This window comes from Lissotriton vulgaris, chromosome 3_1 (assembly GCF_964263255.1).
Source record: "Lissotriton vulgaris chromosome 3_1, aLisVul1.2, whole genome shotgun sequence".
NCBI lineage: Eukaryota > Metazoa > Chordata > Amphibia > Caudata > Salamandridae > Lissotriton > Lissotriton vulgaris.
Genome location: NC_141689.1, coordinates 1108882406 through 1108906591, shown reverse-complemented (window position 1 = coordinate 1108906591; position 24186 = coordinate 1108882406). Strand labels below are relative to the sequence as shown.

Sequence of the window (24186 nt, the reverse complement as noted above, 5' to 3'; positions counted from 1 at the left end):
AATACACAAAAGATTCTATCATAAAGGGTCCATGTGCTGTGGTGCAGTGAGATAGTGGCATCAGAAGCATTGCGCATGTGCACAGCTAGAGATGATGCGTGGTCTGATAGGGCCACACTGGTAGCAATGTCTGTTGCCTACTGCACTGCGTCATCTGCAATCGCAACTCAATCTAAATTGTGAGCCCTGCAGTCTGCAATGTAGATGGAAGGCAGTAGTCAGCACAGACATCAAGAAATGCTTTTTGTCACTTCCTCTAGACAAAATTAGAGAACATAGAGTACAATTCTGCCTGCAAGTAATAAATCAAGACTGAATTCAAATTGTAAGCTCTGCTGACCGCAGTGTTGGTAACAAATGATGAAATATGTATGGAATATATTGTCGAAATGTGTAGGTTTCGGGGACGTTATAGTTAGTTGCCTACTGGACTCTGAAATGAATGAATGAAGACTGAATTTGAATTGTGAGCCCTGCTGACAACAGTGTAGGCTGGAGGCAGCGGTCAGTGAAGGCCCACAGCCATGTGGCGTTGACTTTAGCTGCACAGATTGGGAGCATTTGGTTTTCTTAACCGATTATAGTCTCTTACACAATTTGCATCTGTACTAATCTTGAATTTTGAGCCCTGCTGACCACAGTCTAGACCGGAGGCAGTGGTCAGGAAGGGCCCACAACCATGTGGCGTTGACTTCAGCTGTATAGAGTTTGGGGTAGGTTTGGCGCCTAGCGTGTGCGCAGCCAGCGATGATGCGTGGTGTGGGCGGGCCGCCCTGGGAGCAATGTCTCTTGCCTACTGAACTGCGTCATCTGCAATTGCGACTCCATCTAAATTGTGAGCCCTGCTGTCCGCAGTGTAGATCGAAGGCAGTAGTCAGCACACACATCGAAGAATGCTTTTTGTTACTTTCTCTTGAAAAAATCCAACAACATAGAGTACAGTTCACTCTGCAATAAATACATCAAAACTGATTTTAAATTGTGTGCTCTGCTGTCCGCAGTGTAGACTGCCATTTAGTGTTCCTTTGGACTTGCAAGATGAATTTGGTTAATGTACTAAAGCTATAATTGATATAAAATAGTTCTTGAAGCAAGGACCCTAAAAAGGATATTATGTAGGTTTTAGGGACGTTGTAGTAAGTTGTCTACTGGACTCAGTAATGAATGAATCAAGACTCAATTTTAATTGTGAGCTCTGCTGACCGCAGTGTAGACCGGGGGCAGTGATCAGCAAGGGCCTACAGCCAGGTGGCGTTGAGTTGAGCTGCACACTTAGTGGAACCTGAAGCATTCAGTGTGTGCGGAGCCTGCGATGATGCGTGGTCCGGGCGGGCCGCACTGGTAACAATGTCTTTTGTCTAATGAATTCTACCTTAATAAGGGTATGTGGCGATGACTTATGGTGCACTGACTTAGTGGCACCTGAAGCACTCAGCGTGTGCGCATCCTACGATGATGCATGCTCCGGGCGGGCCGCACTGGTAGCAATGTCTTTTGTCTAATGAATTCTGCCTTAGTAAGGCAATGTGGCATTGACTAGTGGTGCACTGAGTTAGTGGTATCTATGGCGCTCAGCGTGTGTGCAGCCTGCGATGATGCGTGGTCCGGGCGGGCCGCACTGGGAGCAATGTGTCTTGCCTACTGGACTGTGTCATCTGCAATCGCCTCTCCATCTGAATTGTGAGCCCTGCTGTCCGCAGTGTAGATCGAAAGCAGTAGTAGTCTGTACAGACATAAGTCTGCGGTGCTGTGCTGCAGTGTTCGCAGGGGACCAGTGTCGGGGAGGCCTGCGGTCATGGCGGCAGCCACGTGGGTCGGTGAGGGCCACTGCTCTGGCAGATGGGTTGGCCTTCACACAAGTGAACCACGCCCAGAGCCCCGGCCTATTTATTGACACTTCTACGCTGGAGTGGCGTGCATTGAACCAGCCCACTGCGCTTCCGCTTACAGGGGACGACGACACAGGTACATGACCGAGATCTTCCCCACTGCCTGAGGTAACATGGTTGCGTCGACTGTTTACAACACTACAAGCACCAGCAGTTTATGTACACATGGAGAGGTTTGTACTTTGCATAGTGAGGTCTGTCCAGCACATCACCGCTACACTTGGTATTGTGTGCATTTTTATTGGTGGGTGACTTGTGTCCTTCATACATGTTTGGTGGCCACATCTCGCAACATTCAGCTATTGTTTCGCTCAGTGGCCATGCCGTTTTTGGAAACTCCGCTGTCCTGTTGTGCGCTGCCTCAGTGGTAGTAGGGGGGAGGTCCTGATGGTGGTGGCAGTGGGTTTTGTGGCCTTCTTAGGGGTCGGAGGTGCATGATCAGTTGCTCTATGACATGCGTTGATCTTCAGAGGTGAATCTGGGCTGGGTTCCTTTTCACACTGTTTTTGGATCACACCGCAGATTTGGCTACTCTTTGAAAATATTGGGAAGTTTTGTTTTCATGTTATTTTTGCACAGGAACGGCTTCTCTGCATATCATTAGCGTTAGTTGTTGCTCTCATTTGTGGCGATTTTGTTTTGCTGAACTATTGGCCATATCGGCTATTTTCACCAGGTTGAGAATGGATTGATAATTTAAAATCACTGAAAAAACTATAGGTTTAATGAACATTGTAATTAGAAATTAGTATTTAAAAAACATTTGAAATTCACTGAAAAACCATAGGTTTCAGGGATGTTCTAGGTAGAAATGAGCATTTCAAAAACCTTTGAAATTCACTGAAAAACCATAGGTTTCAGGGATGTTATAGTTAGAAATGAGCATTTCAAAAACCTTAGGAATTCACTGAAAAAAACATAGGTTTCAGGGACATTATAGTTAGAGGGACATTTCAAACCAGAGAAATTTGAATGTTATCCCCTTCGCAGCGTTTGTCGGCCAACGGCCGTCGCGAGCTCTACCTCTGTAGTGCTGCTACTTCCGTTGGCCGACGCGGCCCCGCCCACTCTGCTAAACCGCTGCGGTGGAATTGCCGCTGCGGTTAAGCGGGTAAAGTTAGTAGAGCTAAATAGAACTCGCGCCCCCGCAATGCACCGCTGATGATGTCAGATATTACATCACTCATGACATGGTCAGTGACATCACTGATGACATCTCAAATGACATCACTGATTACATCTCAAATGACATCACTGATGACATCATCCACGTGATAATATGATGCACCTCCTCACACCCTAATATAGCCTTTGATACACCCACTCTAAAATACAGACTGCGATTTTCGAAACCATAGACCAATCAATAGCTGTTACTATATACCCACTGGCTAATTCCTAGCATTACATGCACATTCATTCATTCATCCATGCAGTTACTCATACATGCAGTCACTCATCAATACAGCACTATTATATGTACTCATACACCTATACAAACACTCATACACCGTCAGTCATCCATAGAGTTATTGACACACCTAGCTAGACATGTAAAAAATCAATACCACTGCCATTTACTCACCTATACAGTTATACATTCACTATCTAACCTATTCAAGCAGATACTAACATATACTTACTCTCTTATGCAATCACTGATACAAGCATTCACTCATTTATACTGCCACACTCACAATTACTCACTCTCACATATAGTCAAGTGTATACTCCAACACTCACATATACTGCCTTTCACATATGTACTTACTCACACATATACCAGTGAGACATACATTCACTCACTAACACACTGATACACACACTCACTCACCTATACAGCTATTTCCACATGCACTATTGAACCCATACACCCAGTAAATTATCCACTCACACATGTAGTCAGAAAGTCACACACCGAACAAAAACACTGAGGCACCTATACATATACTCATGCAACCAATATGTAACCCATATAGACAGTCATGTACATAATCATCAACCCATGCAGCAGCTTCCACAACAACTGAGAGACTGATACAGACATTCACACAGTTTAGTCACTAACCCATGCATTCAGTAAGACACATGTAATCACTAACTTATACAGTCAGTCACACACCTATTAAATCCTGCACCCACACACTTATACACCAAGTCATTCTTCAGTACACCTTGGCTTATCTATAAAACATATTTAAATTTTACAGAAACACACATTCACTGGATGATGTCATCAGGGATGTTATCAGTGATGTCATTTGAGATGTCATCAGTGATGTCACTGACCATGTCATGAGTGATGTAATATGTGACGTCATCAGCAGTGCATTGCGGGGCCGCGAGTTATAGTTAGCTCTACTAACTATAACGTTCGAATTTCTCTGGTTTTGTACGAGTGAAATGTCCAACTAACTATAATGTCCCTGAAACCTATGTTTTTTTCAGTGAATTTCTAAGGTTTTTTAAATGCTAATTTCGAACTATAACATGTCTGAAACCCATGGTTTTTCAGTAAGTGTGTGTGTGTGTGTGTACATATATACGTATGTACGTACACACACATACCAAAACAACACTCTCGGAACCTCCCTACGGCGAACTGAGAGAAACGAACACCAGGATACATTTGGCAAGTTGTTTTATTTTCTTACTCCTTTATCTCCGTGACGCGTTTCGAGCACCAAGTGCCATTGATTACTCAAAGAGTGGAGTACGCCATACTTTTTTTATATGCTTAGTGAAAACACCCTTTCCCCCTGTCCTTACATGATAATAAACAGAGGGGAAACACGTTCACTTAGAGTTTGCTTGTAAACATATATACTGTTTTACAACCTAGTTCACAGTTATGATACATTTGTGGATATACTAAATACTCTCTCATTTTCATTTCAAGTATTCCAAAAGTCATATTTGTGTGCAATAAATAAATACATATATTATTAATTAAACACACAAATATAAATATAAATACTTATATGTTAAAAACTGTAAACATATCTGGCAGTATTACTGCATAACTGCTCATGCCTTGTCCAAATTAATTGAAACATTTTTTAAGCCTGACTACTCCGTGCCAAGCCACCAGAGGGTTGAGCATAGGTTCATTTAGGGCTGGTGTGTGCCCCACGTTGACAATGATTGTGTTTGCTAATTGATCGGGGCTCACACCCCAGTCAATCAACAAACTAATTTCTCACAGTCAGCCAATTAAAAGGTTGGCAAAGAGGACTGGAGGGACAAACACAAGAAGTGGAAAGCAAGCCATCGAATAAGAAGATAGCAAATGAGTGAGTGAACAATGCCAACTGGTGGTAAGCAATGGGCTGCCCCAAGGGAAGGTGATTCCTTTGCAGATTACAGCATTGTAGGGTAGTAGGGAAATCCTCCAGTGCGGTATCTACAACTTCAGCCGAAGCACCTCCACAAGGTCTATGGGTCCTGAAGTGACAGGAGGATATCCCAGACAAGATGAAAGCCCGCCCGCACCCCCTACTGACAAAAATGAGGGTTTTGGGGTGAGGGCTCCTCTTGGAGGTACAACCCTCTGGTATTCTCTTTTGGTGCAATCCAAAGCAGAGAGAGAAGGCCGAAACATTTCTACCTTCAGAGACTTCGACACCTGCTCCTCCTGACATCACTGGGACCCAGCTGCGTGTAGGGTGACGCTACACTATAATTGGCTGTGTCCCATCTCAACACCATCCGTTCACCTTTTGAATAAAGAGTTAAAAATTAGTTATGGCCCATTGGCTCTGCAGCTGGCGGTGGGCAAAGGATGTTGGTGGGCTGGCGATATGTAACATCACTCTAGATCTTTGTTTCCTGCTTACATTGGCACATCGACGGCGTCAGACATGGCTTCTGAGTCTGACAAATCAGGAGAGAAAGCCGATGTAGAACGGTGTTTAAGGGTAATACATTCAGTTTCAAGTGCACTGAGCTAGCACGATAAAATAAGCACGATAAATATCATAAAGACGGGAGGGCAAGGTAGGCAATATTTGTTCCTTGGCCGATCGATACTTCTCTGTACCCCTGCTTTGGTATCTGGTGTTTCCTGTGAACCTTCTTAGGCTCAGAAAGGTGGTTGTGAAGAAAAGCAGACCTTTGCTGCCTGTTGCTAGGCGTCGGATTTATAGTAGAAGGGAAACTGAAAGCATTTTGGTTATGTGTTCTTAGAAGGCTGTGGTGGTGCGAAGAGGAAGAGGGAAGGTTGGTAAGAAAACTCTAAGTAGCATGTACAAATAAAAGTAAATAGGTCATGGGAAATGCGTTTTTTTTTAAACTTCTGTGAAAGGTATGCATGGAGCAACTGTATCAGGGGTAGTAAGCGCTATAGAAATGCAATTACAATACAATACAATACACATTGGGCCTGATTAACGAAGGTAGACTTACACCTAGGTGTAAGTTTACAATTGTTTTGCTATTTGCAAACTGCAAGTTAACCCCTTCCATGCTGGTGACGAACCCCAGCCGTCACGCTCTGCGGCGCTCGTGTGCTGATGACGGCTGGGGTTCGTCACGGCCCCGCCCTGTTCTTTTGTTTACCGCACAGCGGCGGAAACGGCCCAGCATGGAAGGGGTTAAAAGTACATTTACGACTTGGCTTGTCCTATCTTGTTAAGTACAGAGTTCTCCGCCCCAATTGCATAAACTTACTATTAAATCGTAGTTTGTGAATATTAAAAAAATAGTAAACTTACACAAAAACGTAAGTGTACCTTTGTAAATCAGGTCCAACAATTATTGATCTCAAGAATATTGTCCAGTTACCCATCGGGCGCCTTACAATGCTCTGAATGGATGAAAGTAAATATTTATAAAGCGTGACAGTTGCCCCAAGGGACTGAAGTGAAGCAACAGACACAGTAATTGGAACCAGGCTAGAGCATGGTCAAAAGCCATATTATTACCTGTTTACAGAATTGTGTTTTTTTTACTGTGTGGGTAAGACTGAGTGAATATTATTCCACACTTGCTGAGAGATGAGTGAAAGACCCCCCCCCACCCCCCCCCCCCCCTTTCTTTTAGCTAGAAGCTGTATGTTGCCAAAGACCTAACGGTTCTGGAAATGAGTTAGGGAATCAGCCTGTCACGGAGATATTTAGGGCCGGTCTCTGAGAAACTGTAGACATAAAAACATAAGGAAATGAAATTCTAAAACTACCCTCTGTTGCAGGAAGCAACAAACATTGGTAAAAACAATAGTTCTGGTTTTCATTTTGAATTTTAAACCAGACCCTTTGACTTTTCCAACGATTACTGATAGCAGCTCAGCAGCCAAATGAAAAGGAGCCGCAAGTCGCACTGAAAAGAAGGAGTGTGCTAAAAGCAGAATAAAAAGGAGCTACCAGATATGCTGATGCAGGATATGTCACAGTCCAAGAGTTTATGAAGATTGTACAGCCTGAAATTGAGCGGCAAGTCCAAAACCTCACCAGATTGTGATTTTCTGTTGCTGATTTTATGAGACTTCACGGGTCAGGCTGACCAGGCCCACAAAGGAACTTGCCAGTAGGAAGGCTATCAAAATGGTCAGGCTGGCACTCAAAAGTATGTGTGAATAAATTATTCAGTGTGGGGAAAATGTGTGATGATTAAGAGTTCTTTTCAGGCATAACATTGTCCTTCATGCATTGCAATGTAAGCAGTCCATAAGATCCTAAATGATACTTAAAACAGCCAAAAGAATGAGGTGTGAACGAAATACTTTTCTGAGTGAAACCAGAGGCTACTCCAATATTTTCAAGAATTTGTAATAATAGGTCTTGTGGAGAGTTGCTCTATGAAGTCAAGCCTAAGATGTGTAACCAGAGGACGAATCATTACATCAGTGTAAAATACATTTCTGTTGTGCTTTGAGTCAAAGGAAATGCCAACAGAAAACCATCTCATGCATTTTATCCCCGTTTTCTGTTCATACTGATTTATAACTAAGCAGTTAAGGTTCATGAGGATAGATCAGGGGTTCATTTAAAAAAAAATTAAATGCCGGGGCTCTCATCCGGAAACTGTTGGATGTACGGAAATATCTGCTGAAACATCACTTCAATCGACGAGGGATACGCACACAAAGGAATGCAGTTCTTGCCTGTTTTGCATCCCAGGACTCCCAGCTGAACTGCAGTTTTGTGAAATTTATGAAGGTAGTGGAAAAGAAGATGCCAAAAACTAATCTTTAAAGGTTTCGATATAGTCTGACAAAACATAACAGCACCCGTCGTCATGGCTGACTTAAGAGAAAAATGAGGATACGGGGAAAGTAACAATATTTTATAAAACAAAACTGAATCAAAATTTTAAAAGAGTAACCTAATAGAATAAAATTCTGTGCCTAATCGAGGAACTGTGATTGTGTTTTATTGGTTTTATCAAGCATGTAGTTTAAAAAAAAACTTTTACTCTGTTTTTGTATGGCAATGGTTTTAAGTAACTATGCTAAATAAAATTACTTACTTACTTACTTACCATCAACTTGATCATAAGAGAGCTTAGTGTTTCTGCGTTGACCTACAAAAGACCATTGTGTGGATAATCTGCTCTCTGTCGAGTTCATTGGGACTTAAAAAGGTAAAGCACTGCAAAAGAGGACATCACACAAATAATTTTTCATCGAGGTCACATACAACTTTTCTCAAAGGAATTGCGGTAAACTCCACACTTTGCCCACAACAACCTTCAAGGCTTCACTTTTCAAAGCTGTCATTCTGCTCAGACCAGATCATAGCTGACTGGGGATGGCTCCGAATGCCTTTGGAACTGGTAAAGAGGTAGGCAACTCATACCATTGAAAGCCTTGCTTTTCATGGTTTTCAAATAGCAGAAACTAAATCTTGGAAGATGAAAATTTGCTGCTGGTTTCACCTATTCTCTACACTGAGAGAGATCAAAAACCCACCTTTGTATAAAAATATGACTAAAGCCTTTTTTTACCCCTAACCACGCCACACATGTTCTAAAATAGCCTCTTGCAAACTAAACAAAGGGATTAAGCAAAAATTAGTAAAATAAATAATCTCAATGTAACTGTCGATCCAATTGTTTCAAATACTGTGTAGTAGTCAATAGGAGAAGTGAATTTCTGTCATGCAGAACCTTGCAGTACAATGATGGCCTATATAGGTAAATTGTGGGACTTTAGGGACTTTCCGAGTGGAGTGCACACATACCTTTAGTAAGGCTAATGAATGCAGCTTTATGAAAGACCTCGTGTTTCCATTGTTATTTAACGCATACCGGTCTCTATTGCCATGTGCTTTAATGAAATGTAAAGACAAATTTTTATTACATGAAAAGTATGGTTTTTGCATGTTTTTATTATGAAAGGTATGAATAAGTTATCCTAGCGTTCTCCTCTCTATAAAGGTTTCAGAAAATTTAAATTTTCAGGAGATTAGGTTGCATTATACATTGTGGATTGCGATTAATCAACTGTGATGAAAAAGTGGTTTCAAGGGCTTTTAATCTCATTTTCATTACAGTTGACTCTTAGTTGTATGCCATGTGTGGTAAGGATTTATAATGTAACACTTCTTGAGTAAACATGTTAATATTAGCCATGGACATTTGTTAATTTCCCAACTAACTTTTACTTTCAGTGTTTAGAGATTTGAAAACCGACTGGGCCTATCTATTGCTGGTTTGGCACACTTGAATCATCTCTGAGTAGAACATTGGTGCAACATTTGTTTATTGAGAAGAACATTTAATGGCATTATAAAGTTTACCATGTTTACCACGCTGATCTAAGTGTGAATTCCCGTCTATACATATGATCTTGTGCATGTCTATTTTTGACATATTTCGATTGTTATTGCCTTCAGCGGCCCTCAAAGATGCTGATGACTGGCCCTCGCCACCTTCCATCATGCCATGAAGTCTTATAATTCCTTCCAGCCCTCTCCTGTCTGGGGGTTTCCATCGAACACTTATTGTTTTCACTGGATATTTGGAAGGCACGGCCTGACTCTCAGCAGCAGCTGGTCTTGCAGCAGAGTGGCGGGCGGGGGAGGTGTATAGGGTGGGGACAGATGACAAAATGAAAATAACTTGCCTGCTCCTCGCAGATCGCTGCTTGCTGCTCTTCTCCTTCCTGCTGTGTACATGCTGTAGCTCCCCCACTTCCCATGGCCAATCCCAGTGCTTCTCTCATGCTGGCCAGTTTGAGAGAAGCTCTGGGAGTGGCCTTGTTTTCTCCTCCACAGGGTACTGGGAGTCTACGCCTGCAGTTCGGGTTGGGGAGATGTCCATGCACATAACGGTTTGGCCATCCTAAAATGGGTGGCCAAACCGTCATACGCACTGACATCTGTGCTGCCCACCACTCCCCATCCGTGCCAGTCATGGCATGGCCTCGCCCCCAAAGACTCGGCTCCATCCAAAGGAAAAAATAAAATGATAATAATACTGTTTTATTATCAACGGCAGAGGGGCAACACTCCTCTGCCATGGGGGAGGAGCCGCCGCTGCTGACACGCTACCAAGATGCCTGCTGTATACCCTGGAACTAGGTGATCGCATGTCAGAATCAGAATGACTGCATCTGGCTCTTCTTGTTCATGCACGTGCACCTAGTTAACTCTATTGTAGCCCCTTCTTTCCATAAAGACATCAAAGGCAGATTCTGCACAATGGCTGTTTTGCACTGACCATGCTGCACATTGGATTATCAAATGTTTTTCTAAAATGTGCTAAATCGGAATTGTTTGCTGTTGGCCGCAATGTGTAACTATAACATGCACCTTTTTACACGCGTTAACATTTTAATTTGACTTAGCCTAAAAATAATTATTGTAACAGAGACTAACCAAGCCAGAAGGCGTGGTTTTGTGTCGTGCAACCACACCTAATCTCATACATGAACAAACAGAGCATGCACAAAGATCAATACACCTCAATCACCCACTTTCACAAAGCCCAGCAGACATTAAGGCGTCCCATGCATAGACACCAACAAACATTCTGGTTTCAGTACGCACGGACCAACAGTTTACATAACCCTGTTTATCAGGGTGCACAAAGTGATGTGCCTAAAGGTGGCACAGGGTGATGTACATCAGCAGAGCACACAGTGAGAGGCAGTACATTAAAGGGATTGGTGTGCTTTGTTGGAGCACTGGGTGTTGCTCAGGAGATGGGCTTTGAGTGTTCGGCATGGTAGGATCATTGGCTGATGCACAGATCAAGAGCACGGGGCATTGTGCATCATGGAGGGACTAGTGGTGCACAGAGAAATGTACAGTGGGGGGCCCATGGTGATGTACTATGATGGGAACTCTTCATTGTGCCCCTTGTCTTGTCGGACATCTTCAGCCAGTCCTGTGATGTTGATTCTTTTTCATGTTGAGATTTTTAAGCATAAGCATTCAATGATAAAAGCAGAGATACACGTCCTTCATCGAATGCAAAGTTCTATTGACGAAAAAGCCAGACCAGCCTGAATGAGTCATCTAGAACATGGTTCGCTTACATATATTTCAACTTTATGGTGTTGGCAGTTTGTCACATTAGTCACTTTAGAATGTGATTTTGCTTGTCAATCATTTTCCTAGGCATCCAACGAATTAGAACAGTTTGTTTTTTATTGATTGGCATACACCGTGTTCAATTATTTCTCTTTGCTGGGCTTTCACATGTCTTCAATTACCCCGGGCTGTCTGTACTTTTCCTTATAAACAGTGAATTTCATGTATTATATTTTCATAATGAGCCAGCGTTAATCTACTCGGTTGTTTTGTGGATCAGGCAAGTGCGTTCATCACCAAGTCTACAGCACAGTATAACAAATCTACTACCAAAGTGGTTTCCGTTGTGGGAGCTGAACCGTACCCCAATTTTCCGGAAACCCCACAATCCAGATCAGCCATAATTAGACCTCAGGTGGTTTTCCCTCGTTTGATCTTGCACGAAGTCACCCCTCACCGACATCAATTTAGTAGAGTAATAATCGTAAGTAACTGGCCCACTTAATATTCGAGTTCTAAATCAGAGAAAAGTTCAAGGTTTTTTATGACAAAAATCTCAAAATCAAGCAGTACAGAACAAATGCCATGAAAGCGCCAATGCAGAATTATATAAAATAGTCTGAATCAGAAAATCATTCAAGTTTGCAAAAGGGCAAAAAAATCAGGATAGAATCGGTGAAAATCTCTAGTAGAACAGATAAGTTTTGTGCCTCACCCCAAAACCTAGGGGTTCTTCTTATACACAATACTTTCATAACAAATGAGAGAAACCGCAAAATCATCGTTCAGGGTCACAAGGAACAATTCTCTTGGAAAATCAGAATAATACATATCACTACCTAAGTACCTAAGCACTATGCTGTTTTGAGGAAGCATCCAACATCTTCCATGCTATTGACATCCGGAGATGTTCAAACCAATATGAAACATTTCAACAATGACACTTTCCACAAATAAATCAGATAATGCCCTGCAGTTGAAGTACAGTGGACGTGCCATGGATAACTGCAACAGTCAGGAACATTAGAAAGTTCATTCAAAGTACAACAATAAAAATCCTCTACATCAGCTTGTCTTCACTCTGCAGAGTTTTGCAAGGAAAGAATATGCACAGAGCCGAGTAGGCAGAATAAGTGAACAATTACAATCTCAGTGTACAAGAATCCCTTAACAAGTGGTAAAGCAAGATCAGAGGTAAGGAAAGAATGCACTTAACTCGGCTGGTCGCAGCGAAGAAAGAGGACTGTGGGTCTATGTTGATGATGTATATGACAGAATGTGGAGCTCTGATTGGCTGTGCTCTGGACTTGGTTTCCTATTGCCAAGGGTTCATGGGAATAGTAGTTTTGAGATGTTCTTTGAAAAGGCTGCGGTGAAATAAAAGCGAAGAGAGTATGCATAATCCTCGCTCCTGGTCCTGACAGAATTCATGCAGCAAGCTCTCTTTCTCATACCGGTTTATACATGTTCAATGTGTGAAGTATATTCCTGCCCTGCATTTTCTATTGACGTTCTTTGATGCTAAATCCACCTGCAACCTCACTAGCGGAAGGCGGGGCCATGGATTTGGGGTGTGGTAATCCCCCTTTTCTTCTCTCCTGTCCTTCAAATACTCTTCTTTGAAAATCCGTCTGAGAAATGTGGGAAAGGTGGATTTTACTCGCTGGGTGGTCCGTACCAACAAGCTGGGTCACTGATGGACAGTAAGGCCGGCCAACATACATAATGATATAGCCAATAGCATTTCCCCTCTCAGGTTGAACAGCCAGTCTCATTCCTAAAAATATAACAGATTATAAAAGTTTGCCTTTTTTTCAGCCAATAAAGACAAAATGTCTGGTGCAGAATTTGAAAAATGTATTCAGCATCTTTGTGTTTTTTACCCCAGCAGACGGACCATACATCGAAATCACAGAACAGCCAAAACAGGTGAGAAAATAAATTCTGAATATATTTATTTGAAATGTTTAATACGTCCCAGAGCAACTCTGTCGTGCAAACCTGTTGTTCTTGCAAGGTATCCTGTTTTTTTAACGTCTAATCAGTTCATTAAGGGCCCAATTAAAAAAAAGGATTTATTGTGATGTAGTCTTGAAATACCCAAGACTTACTACTGATTTCCAGAAGAAGACTCGAATGTTATTACAAGTGTAAGTCACCCGTGCAGCAGAATCTTTGTGCAGAGAGCCGAAAATGTTTACGCAATTATTACTTTTTAGTGTAGCTTTCTGTTCTAACTCTTGTGTGTCTTGAAGTAGAGGAGACACAAATTTGATGTGAATATTATCCAGTCTCCCTCGTACTAGTAGTGCCAAAATTAAGTGAATCATATCGTAATAATGTAATATGTACATCCTCCTGAAAGAAAGCAAACGGAGTGCATACATTTGTCTAAAGCTCAGGAACAAGGCAGGCAAGTAAAATGTGGATTTCACTCTTGTAATCTTCCGAGGGTGCTTACCTCTACTGTTGGAGCACTAAACAAGTGAAGGTAAATTTGGTTGTAAGAATACGTTTACGGCCACATTTACCTTTTCACTCCTGCCTGGATTTCTCAAAGGGACCCCTTGCAGGCGCATATGCATTTACTAGTGTAGAGATCTCCATCCCGAGTGAGAACTCTGAGCTTGTACATCCCACTGAAGGATTAGGAAGTGGGCTTTGTAGTATTCATTATTTTCTGCGGGGCTTTGGGAATGCCCACAAACTTGTACATTCTATGTTTACTCCAGGAAATGGCTGGAGTACCCACCCTTTAATATTGTTCCTGTGAGGGGAAGAAGGTGAGTGTTTGCACAGTGGCCTTCATTCCCCCTGTGAGGTCACCACTATGGATAGCTGTTGGACCTGGCCCTTTCAGCAGAGTTGCACCTAGATTGTGTCTTCTGATGCTATTCCCTTTTTTGTTGCCATTTAGATGCTATGCAGTTTTTCTCTGCTAACTAGTGGTAATGTGCTTGTGCTCTCTATCTAAAAGATGGTAAAATTGGCATATACCTGATTGGTACATATCTTTAGCTTACATATCTGTCCCTGTTGAATGGTAGTACATGCACCCAGGGCCCCTAAGTTAAATTCTACTAGTGTGCTGCAGCACTCCTTGTGCCATCCGTTAAAGTAGACTTTTAAAACACGTCTCAGGCCTTCCACTGCAGCCTTCATTGCACTTTTAAACTGCTATTTCGACCTAAGGTCGACATAAACCTTTTGCCTAGCCTAACCTTTCCTGTTTAAAACTTATAAGACACCCCTAAAGTAGCCACTAAATACCCTAGGGCGGCGTTACTGGTATTTAAAAGGTAGGACATGTGTATTTTAGTTTTTACATGTCCTGGTGGTAAAAAAAACACCTAACAACGTTTTTCACTGTTTTTTTTTTTTGTAAAATTTTTATTTTGCAGTATATCATTTGAAACGGAAAGGGGGAGGGAAACAGAAAGAGGGGAACCAGAAAAGGGGGGAAAGACAGGCGACATACCGCCACTCAGCCCCACACAGGGGGTGCAAAAAAAAAAAAAAAAAAAAAAAAGGAGGGAGGGTGCATTCAAAAAAGAAGGGCGATAGAGCTCCACAGGTCATAGGTAGCCAACTACAGTCCGACAAGCAATGGGGGAGTCCCCACCCAGTGCAGCTTCCAGTCCAGAACAGGTATCCGTAGAGCCCAAGCTCCGCCCATAGTCCAGCAACCCTCCCTAGTTATAGCTAGTCGTAGCAAGAGAGAGAAGAAAGAAAGGAAGAACACAAGATAAGTACCCCAACTATCCCTCCACCCTCAGCCCTCCCCAACATCACCCTCCCCCTGGCGGCGGCGACCAACAAGCACACAATGCAATGCAGACATTCTCGTAATCAAATTTGAAAAAGATGAAGAGACCGCAGCGTTGGCGGGCATACAGCCGAAGGCAAGCCTCGGGACAGAAAACTCACAAGTGAGCCCCAGTGGTACATAAAATTTTTAAATTTCCCCAGGAAGATGTCAGAAAGGCGTTCCATGCTCAACAGACGCCACAATCGGGCATGCCACAAGGAAAGAGCTGGGGCAGTTGGGGACTTCCACGCAGCCGCCAGAGTCATCTTGGCCGCACCCAAACATAACCACAGAACACGCTTGTCCGCTCTAGTCTGATGTTCAAGCAGTGGGTCCCTAAGCCCTAGGAGAACAAAGGCCATGGTGTTTGGGATCGGGTAGCCCAGGATGTCCTTCACGTGGGAGAGAATCTCAGCCCAGAATGGTTTGATGGCGGGACAATCCCACCATATGTGGCTAAAGTCTCCCAGCATCCCACAGCCCCGCCAACACCTATCTGAAGCAGTAGGAAATATGTGGTGTAATTTAGAGGGATATAGGTACCAGTCAAAGACGAGTTTCATGTGCGCTTCTCTGAGGTCAGTAGAGTGATTATGCGTCGTCACATCTCTCCATAGGGCCTGCCATTCAGTCGTAGATATGTCCCTCCCCAGTGTGGATTCCCAATGGTCCTGATAGCGCGGTCGTGGTGCCACGGTGGAGTCTAACAACAGTTTGTACAGGAAGGAGATCGTTCCCTTCATGGTGGAGGTGTGAAGAATGAAGGACTCGAACTTCGACAAGGGTCTGGTAGCCGCGTCTACTACGGCGGGCGACGTCGCCCAATGTAGGAGTTGGAGATGTCTGTAGCGTTCTGTCGGAAGGACGCCATAGTCCCTCATGCAGTTGTGGAAAGTGAGGGGTTCGGCGCCGTGGAATAAATGGGTGAGGGATCTACATCCACCCTCCCTCCAAGCGTCAAAGGGACCTTCCTCCAGAGCCGGGGTAAAAGCCGGATTGAAGTGAATCGGGGTGAATGGGGACGGGAATGTGGTCCAGCGGTCGTCACCGCTCACCGTGTCCCAAACCTTCAATACCGTGCTCGTGGGAGTACTAATGTAGGCATTTTTGGGCCGGTCTGCTTTAGGCTTCCAGGCTAAATCCCAGATGGATCGACCCGCAACACTCCGATCCATGTGGAGCCAGTGCTTTTCCGACAGTTGTTGTGACCATTCCACGATGACCCTCAGTTGGGCGGCTTTGTAGTACAAATGCATGTCCGGAAAGCCAACCCCCCCCTCTAAGCGTGGGCGCCGCAGGACCGAGAACGGAAGCCTTGCACGGCCGCCCTGCCAGACGTATTTCAGCATCATAGTCTTCAGTCTGCGGAAGTAATCTAACCCTATCGGAATAGGCAAAGCCTGAAAGAGGTATAACAGTTTGGGTAGGAGCACCATTTTAAGAGCGTGTATCCTGCCTAGCCACGAGATGAATTTAGGCTTCCATCGTTCCAGCTCCGCCCTAATAGAAGAGAACATCGAAGGGAAGTTAGCCTGGAACAGGGCAGTCACAGAGGGGGTCAACCGCACGCCCAGGTACAGCAAGGACTCCGACGCCCAGGTGAGTGGGGTGAGTGGCCGGGTCAGCTGAACCTCCCCCGCCGACAGGGTCAGATTCAGGATGTAGGATTTGTCGAAATTGACCTTGAAGCCCGCCACCTCTTCGTAGGCGGCGAGCACCGAGTGGACATGCGGGAGCGACAGCGCCGGTTCCCTGAGAGACAACAGGACGTCGTCCGCAAAGAGCGAGATCTTGTGCTGTTCGCCCGTAAAGGGAAGACCCAAAATCCTCTCATTTTCCCGCACCGCCACAGCCAACGGCTCAATACTAAGAGCAAATAGAAGGGGCGAGAGGGGACATCCCTGACGCGTCCCTCGGGAGTGACGGAAATTCAAGGATCTATGGCCGTTGATCAGCACTCGAGATGAAGGGCCGCTGTAGTTGGCCTCAATCATCCTCACGAAGGAGGGCGAGAAACCGAAGGCTATCAGTGTCTTGTGCAAAAAACCCCAGTCGACGCGGTCGAAAGCCTTCTCCGCGTCAAGCCCCACTAGTACCGCAGGCATGCGAAAACGTTCCGCCTTTTCGATGAGGTGTATGACGCGGCGCAGGTTGTCATGGGTCTGCCTGCCTTTAATAAACCCCGATTGATCGGGATGGATCAGAGTTGGCATCAGATCTTGCAGTCTACTCGCCAGGATAGAGGAATATAGCTTGGCGTCCAAGTTGAGAAGCGCGATCGGCCGGTAGGATGTGCAGAGAGTCGGATCCTTCCCCGGCTTGGGAATAACAGTGATTAGTGCCTCGGCCATAGAATCCGTGGTTCTGCCATCAAACGCCATCGCGTTGAAAAGGGAGACTAGGTAGTCACACACCTCAGAAGCGAACGTTTTGTAGAAGAGGGCCGTGTAGCCGTCAGGCCCTGGGGCCTTGTGCAGCTTCAGGCCTTTAATGGCATCTAAGACCTCTTCCCGGGTGACGGGGGAGGACAGTGAATCATTCCAGTCCGCAGAGACTTTCGGGAGAGACAGACCCTCCAGGAATTTGGATTGAGCGTCTGAGTCAAGGGTGTCCCTCGAGTAGAGTGCCGCATAAAAGCGCCCAAATATGGTCGCTTTGTCAGCATCTCTGTGCTGAACAGAGCCCATGTGGTCGCGAATGCTGCCTATATACTCTTTTTCACGCTTATCCCTGAGTTGTCTGGCAAGATGGCGCCCGATCTTGTTGCCCTGGGAATAGGAGGTGCGCCTAAGACGCAGAAGAGTAAACTCCGCCCTGTTATTGTAATGGGCCCTCAGTTTCCCTCGCACCGCCGTCAGGGGGCGTAGAGTCACTCTGGAGGGGTTCGCCTTGTGAGCCTGCTCTAAGGAGGCCAGTTCCAATTCCAGAGCCTCCCGTTCCTTGCGCCTCAGCTTATTCAAATTAGCATTGAGGGCGAGGCACGTGCCCCGTATAGAGGCCTTACATGCGTCCCACGTGGTATACACTGACGTGTCCGCAGGTGGGTTGAGGAGGAAGAAGTCACCAATCGCCTTGCGCAGAGCTTTACATGACTCCTCGTCGCGCACTAGAGCCGCTGGGAAATACCACTTGCGCCAACCATCCCCCCCGGTGGCCCAGTGCAGACCCAGAACCACGAGGCTATGGTCCGAGAGCGAGAGCGGAAGAATGTCAGCTAATTGTAGATCCCCCCGGAGGGCCTGACTAACCAAAACATAGTCAATGCGGGAGTACGAGTGATGCACGTTGGAGAAAAAGGTGTAGTCCCTGGTCTGAGAGTGGAGAGAGCGCCAACTATCAATCAGTCCCATGTCCCCTATCTGACGTTTAGTTTCATCCGAAAAAACTCCAGTGTCTGCCCTGCGGCCCCCAGAACTATCCAGACCCCTGTCCCAGACCATATTGAAATCCCCTAATAAGAGTAAGTGGCCCTCTACAAAGTCCCCCATCTTGTCCAGCAAATCCTGCAGAAAACCATTCTGTCCCGCATTAGGGGCATACAGCACCGCAAAAGTACACAGGCGGCCATGCAACAATCCCTTCACCAGCAGCCAACGACCATCCTTATCCACACTGACGCCCATGGGTTGAAAATGCAGGGAGGCTCGGAATAGCAGGGCCACCCCTCTATGCTTCGTGGCCGCAGACGCCCTGTAGATAAGGGGAAACTGCCTATGACGAAGCCTCAACTCATCCCTCCTAGCCAGATGAGTCTCCTGGAGGGCCACCACATCTAAATGATGGTCTATGATGTACTTCCAGAGCTTCTGCCGTTTCTGCGGAGAGTTAAGGCCCTTTACATTCCAGGTTCCTATGCAGACAGGCATAAGAGGCAATACAGAGTCCACGCCATGCTCACAGCCAGACAGCCACGGCGCCTGCACCGTCCCCACACATGCAGCAGGACCCAAGCCCACGGAAAGAGTCGAGGGAAGCAGCCCGACCACAACCACTCCGATAGGCCCACATGGTTATACCGCAGGCCGCGCCCGGCATTCATGTTCCGAAGGCACACAAGGGTCATGAAAGGGCACATCTCGAAGCAACTTACAAACATAGAGGAGAATGTCATCGAAAATATCCTCAGCATACACACAACACATCTCGCCGCCGCCACCCCCCTTACCCCCGGCCCCAAACCAAACCACCCCGCCATGACACTCATACGTAGAGCTCCAAGAATCCCCCCCTCCCCCCCCCCCCTCAAGAACAAGAAACAACAAAAAACAACTCAAGGCACTGAACCTGAACCTCGCAGTCTTCAGTTCCAGTAGGTCGTGGTTCAGAAGTCTCCCACTGGACTGGGGTTGGGGCGGGGGGGTCCACCTGGGGACCCCCAGGTCCATAGTTCGGGGTGTCTTCTCCAAAAGTACCATTGTACCCCGGGGACCTCAAGCCAAGAGCCCCTCCGACGCCAATCCGCGAGTTCGGGGTCACGCTGCACCAGAGCTCATCTGGGAATCCGTCATGGTGGCGGAGGCCACTGAGGCCACTGCAGCTCCTCGCTCCTGCTCACTAGTCGCTGAATCCGGCCGTCGTCGTTCCGTGGTTGGGCCCACATTGTGCCAAGATGAAGAGCGCCGCCGCCTCCGAAACGGGGAGCCACGCGCCTCTTGCGTCGGGTCTGCCTCTTCGATACCTAGGAGATCCTTCGCTTCCCGCAGGGAGTTGATCTGTCGCAATCGGGTTTCCCAACGGAAGATGATCCGGAAGGGATGGCCCCAGGAGTAGGATATTCCGCGTTCCCTGAGGAAGGCGGTTACAGGGCGGAAGTCCCTCCGCTTCTGTAAGGTCGTCGCAGCCAGGTCCTGGAAAAGCTGGGGGCGGTGGCCCCTAAATTGCAACGAGGTCGTGGTTCTTGCTTTTCGTAAGATCTTTTCCTTCAACTGGAAGTCGTGGACACAAACGAGGATGTCAGGAGGTGGCCCACCGCCCCTCCTGGGTAGGCCAACCCTGTGCACTCTGTCCATCTGGATGTCATGCACCTCCTCATCCTCCAAGATCTGGAGAAACAGGGCCAGGACGTACCCACGTAGGTCCCCTGCCTCGCCGTCCCACGGCACCGCTTTAATACGAATGTTATTTCTCCTGGAGCGGTTCTCCAAGTCTTCCGCGTGGGTTTGTAAATCCAGATTTTGCTCCGTAAGGCGTATGATGTCCTGTTGGAGTTGGTGGACATCATTCGCCATGCTAAGATCATGGTCCTCCAGCGTCGCCACCCTTTCGCCGATCCCATCCACGTCTCTCCGCACTTCTCTGAGGTCCGAGGCTAACTGCGTACGGAGTTCGGAAATGTCGTCTTTGATAGTGGCGAAGAGTTCTTTCATGAAGGCTTTGGTCGCCGGCGCCTCATCATCTGACTGTCTGGAGGAGCCACTGGCCCCAGGTGAAGCCGGTTGCTGTGACGGTTTGGGGACTACCTCCTTCCCCGCCTTGCCCCCTCTGCGCTGCGAGTTGGACATGGTGGTCCGTCTCTGCTCCACTCCTGCACTCAGGCTCCAGATCACCGCACTCGGAGGGCGAGAGTCGGGACGGCAACTCACTGCGTCAAGGCGACCCCAAAGGTGCTGTTCGTCCACTCCAGTGGACAGACGGGTACCCTCCTACGGCAGTGCGGCCTCGCTCCCTCCAGGCCACTTCGAATCGCCGGGGTGCCAGTGCCCCAGAGTCAACCCAGGGGCAGAAGGCGGCTGGAGAGGCCTGCACCTCAAGGCAGACTATTAGGCTTAGGGCCTACGGGACCCCAATATGGCACGTGTCCCCTCCAACAGCCAAGCAGGGATCTTCCAGATCGGGCAGCCAGCGTTAGAGTGCCTCCAAAGTGGCTCCAAGCACTCGGCCGCCACAAGGGCCCAGCATTCAAGTGGCGGCAGGCACAGCGCGCCACTCTCCAAGTCTGTACCGGCAAGGCGCGAATGTCACGCTCTCTCTAGGCGCCGCCGTAAAAGCCCACCTCCAGGGTATCGGCAGGCCACTCCACAGCCCTAACACCAGTGCCCAGGGCCCCCGATGGTATCCCAGGCGCAGCCGCTGCCTTGGAACGGCCGCCGGCTCTACGCGTCTCACCACGTTGTGTGCAGGGGTATGCTAGTCCACGCTCCAGCCCTCCGGCCTCCTGCACCGATCAGGCCCAAATCCGGCAATCACCAATGAGGCGCGCGATCATGCGCCGAGACGGGGCTTCGCCACATCGTCACCCCGCTAGCCTTCCTCTGCCGGCAGGCTCGCCTGTCTGCTGCTCCCTGGGGTGAGGAATCCCCCTGCTCAACCTCCGCTGGGCCGACGTTGTAGTGCTCGGGCCGGCTCCGAGGGTCCGGGGGCCGCCCCTCGGTTCTCCGCTGGTCTCGGGCGTCTTCTAGCACCGGCCCGAGCCCGGGCCTCCGATCTCTCCTACCAGTGTCCTGCAGAGGACGCTCCTTCCGCCGGCGGGCTCGGACCCCCGCTGCCTCCGATCAGCGCGACGGACCCTGTGCTGGTGGCGCGGCAAGGTCCGGGACTGCTCCGCCTCCTCTGGTCACCAAATCACGTGAGGCCGCCGCCGTGCAGGCCGCCGCTCATTACCCAGCTCCCGCTTTCCACCGGACTCCCTCCGACGACTGGAGGACACCGGAACACACCGCCAGCTATCGGCAGCCCCCGCCGATCAAACAGCGCAGGTAGGATGCCTCGGGACCCCGCAATCAGCCGCTGTGCAGGATCGGCGTCGGAGAGGCTCGAGAAAGCGTCCTACTCCGACGCCATCTTGGCCACGCCCCCCGTTTTTCACTGTTTTGAGGCTTATCTCTCATAATCTAACACTTGGCTACCTCATTACATTCAATAAGTGCTAACTTTAGTTTGGGAGCAGATAGAGATATGCTGCTTACACTCAAATGAAATGTAATTTTAAATTCACTTTAATGGAAGGTTCTGATTTAAAATTGCTATTCTGCAAACAGCATTTTCAGAAAGTTAGCATTTCCTTGTTCAAACGAACAGTTCCTTTCTACCAGTGTCCTGGGTCACATGACTGTGAACTTCTCTGTTGTTGGGATGTGTGTATTCATTTCAGGCATGGAGACAAAAGAGACCTAGGTGACTGAGAAGAGAGGGTCTTCCTGACAGGATTACTTGGGAGGAGCTGTGTACTGCCCTGATTACATTTCAAAGGGTCATGCCTGCAGCACACCCAAAAACGTTTGGCACCAGGCCTGCTCTTCTTTTTGTAACCCTAGACAGTTGGAATACAAACTGAGGGGAAGAACTGACCAGAACCAATTTAGGGGATAGCTCAATGAATTCCCCCCATACACAGGCTGGCACCAGATATAAAAATCAGACTTTCATTACCTATCATTAGAACACTCCTGGACATGTGGAAGATTCAGAAGAAGCACTATCCTGCTGCTGGAATGACTGCCTTGCTGTCTGAAGAAGGAAGATTATATCTGCTTTCCTTGATCATAGCCTACCCAGAGTGACTCTAAGGGTCAGTTAGCAGACTTCCTGTGTGAGATACTGGGGCTTAGCAAGCTTCCAGAGGCCTTTCTGCAACTGACTTGCTGACCAGCACTGCGAGGACCTTCCTGAGCCCTGCTCCTGATCTCTTCTCAAATGAGTCCTGGTCCCCAAGAGGTGCCAGGTTTTGGACCCTTTTCTGGTATAATTAAAAGCTCCTCCTGAAGAAAAGGTGAATATCTTGAAGTTTGTGCTCCTCACAACAGCAATGGGACCTGTTCGCACCAACAGTGACCATCCCCAACCACTGGCAACACAAAACCTGCACTTCATACTAACAGCAACTGTCCGCAACAATCATCGAACAGGAAGCTCCAGCAATGACTGGCTTGTCTAGCTGCAGCAACTGCCGTCTGTGACGCTTGATGTGCTCTTCGCACAAAAAGTCTTCTCCTTGCTGCCTCCTCCAATGCAAACTGAACTGTTCGAACCAAACTTGAGAAGGTAACTCTTCAGCAGGACTAACCTGGTCTCTGTATCTGACTCGCACTCCATTGCAGTCGGATTGAACTTGTGAGTTCCCCCCGATCCAGCATGACCAGTTAGTTGGTGTTTGTAAGCTTTCTTATATAATCTAAATCAAAATACCAGCCATTCACCTTTGAGGGGCAGTTATAATTAACTTCCAGGTAGTGCCACTTTATCAATTACCAGTTTGTGTGTCGGTGTTAATCCGGATTGTAGCATTTTGCACCTACTCATTCCACATTAACCAAGCTAATCGTTTTCAAATGTCCATGGTTTTTGATAAATCCCAACTTGTGTTTTGACGCACATTTTTGATAAATTCCATCCTGTGTTTGATGCGAATAATCTTCAGAACAACATGATCCATGTTGCAGGCTGAACCAAAACCTTCGAAACCGAATTTGGATGAGAAAAATGGACAAAAGTTTTACGAATGCTCATGACAGACTTTACGGCTGCTGGCATTCCTAAAAGATAACTTAGAAGAGCAAAAAATCCATTCATTTCTGCTCACTTGAATTTAGGACTGCATGCAGTTATATAGGTGTAAGTCTTGCGCAAAGTGTGGTAAGTGGGTGGAAGAAAGCATGGTTTTCCTTAGGTGTTTGTGAATTCCCACAGACTCATGAATTTATGGGCATTCTCAAATCCCCTTTTACCATTTGCCCTTTGGAGGAAAATAAAAATAATGCATCATTCCCTTTTTGAGTAGGGCCCAGTGTATTTAGATATTGGCTGTACTTACATAATAAACTTAAATAGCATATCACTACAATTAATAAAGAGCTAAGACTGGTTCGTTTCACATAATTTGGTTTACAAAAAATAGATGTATTAACCTATGGAAAATAGAAATGAAATAGAGTCTTCCACCCTAATAATGCGGATATTATCTATACCGTACTCTACATCTAATTTAAATGCAAAAATAATTCTCAAAGGTAACGTGATGCATGGCCACACTTATGGTCTTGGTAGCTGGATGGGTAATAGAAGCAAGTGAGGCCTCTAG

At 46.7% G+C, this 24186-nt stretch overlaps 1 protein-coding gene across 3 annotated transcripts in view; it reads left to right on the top strand.

The window, feature by feature from the left end:
- NFKB1 (nuclear factor kappa B subunit 1) overlaps positions 1–24186 on the top strand; it is a 398216-nt gene that overhangs the window by 97158 nt on the left and 276872 nt on the right. For 2 of the 3 annotated variants that reach the window (XM_086961580.1, XM_086961581.1), the window contains exon 4: positions 13251–13291. In XM_086961580.1, the coding sequence (XP_086817706.1) occupies positions 13251–13291 (41 nt within the window). The remainder of the gene's footprint in view (positions 1–13250; positions 13292–24186) is intronic. The other variant, XM_086961582.1, reaches the window with a different exon arrangement.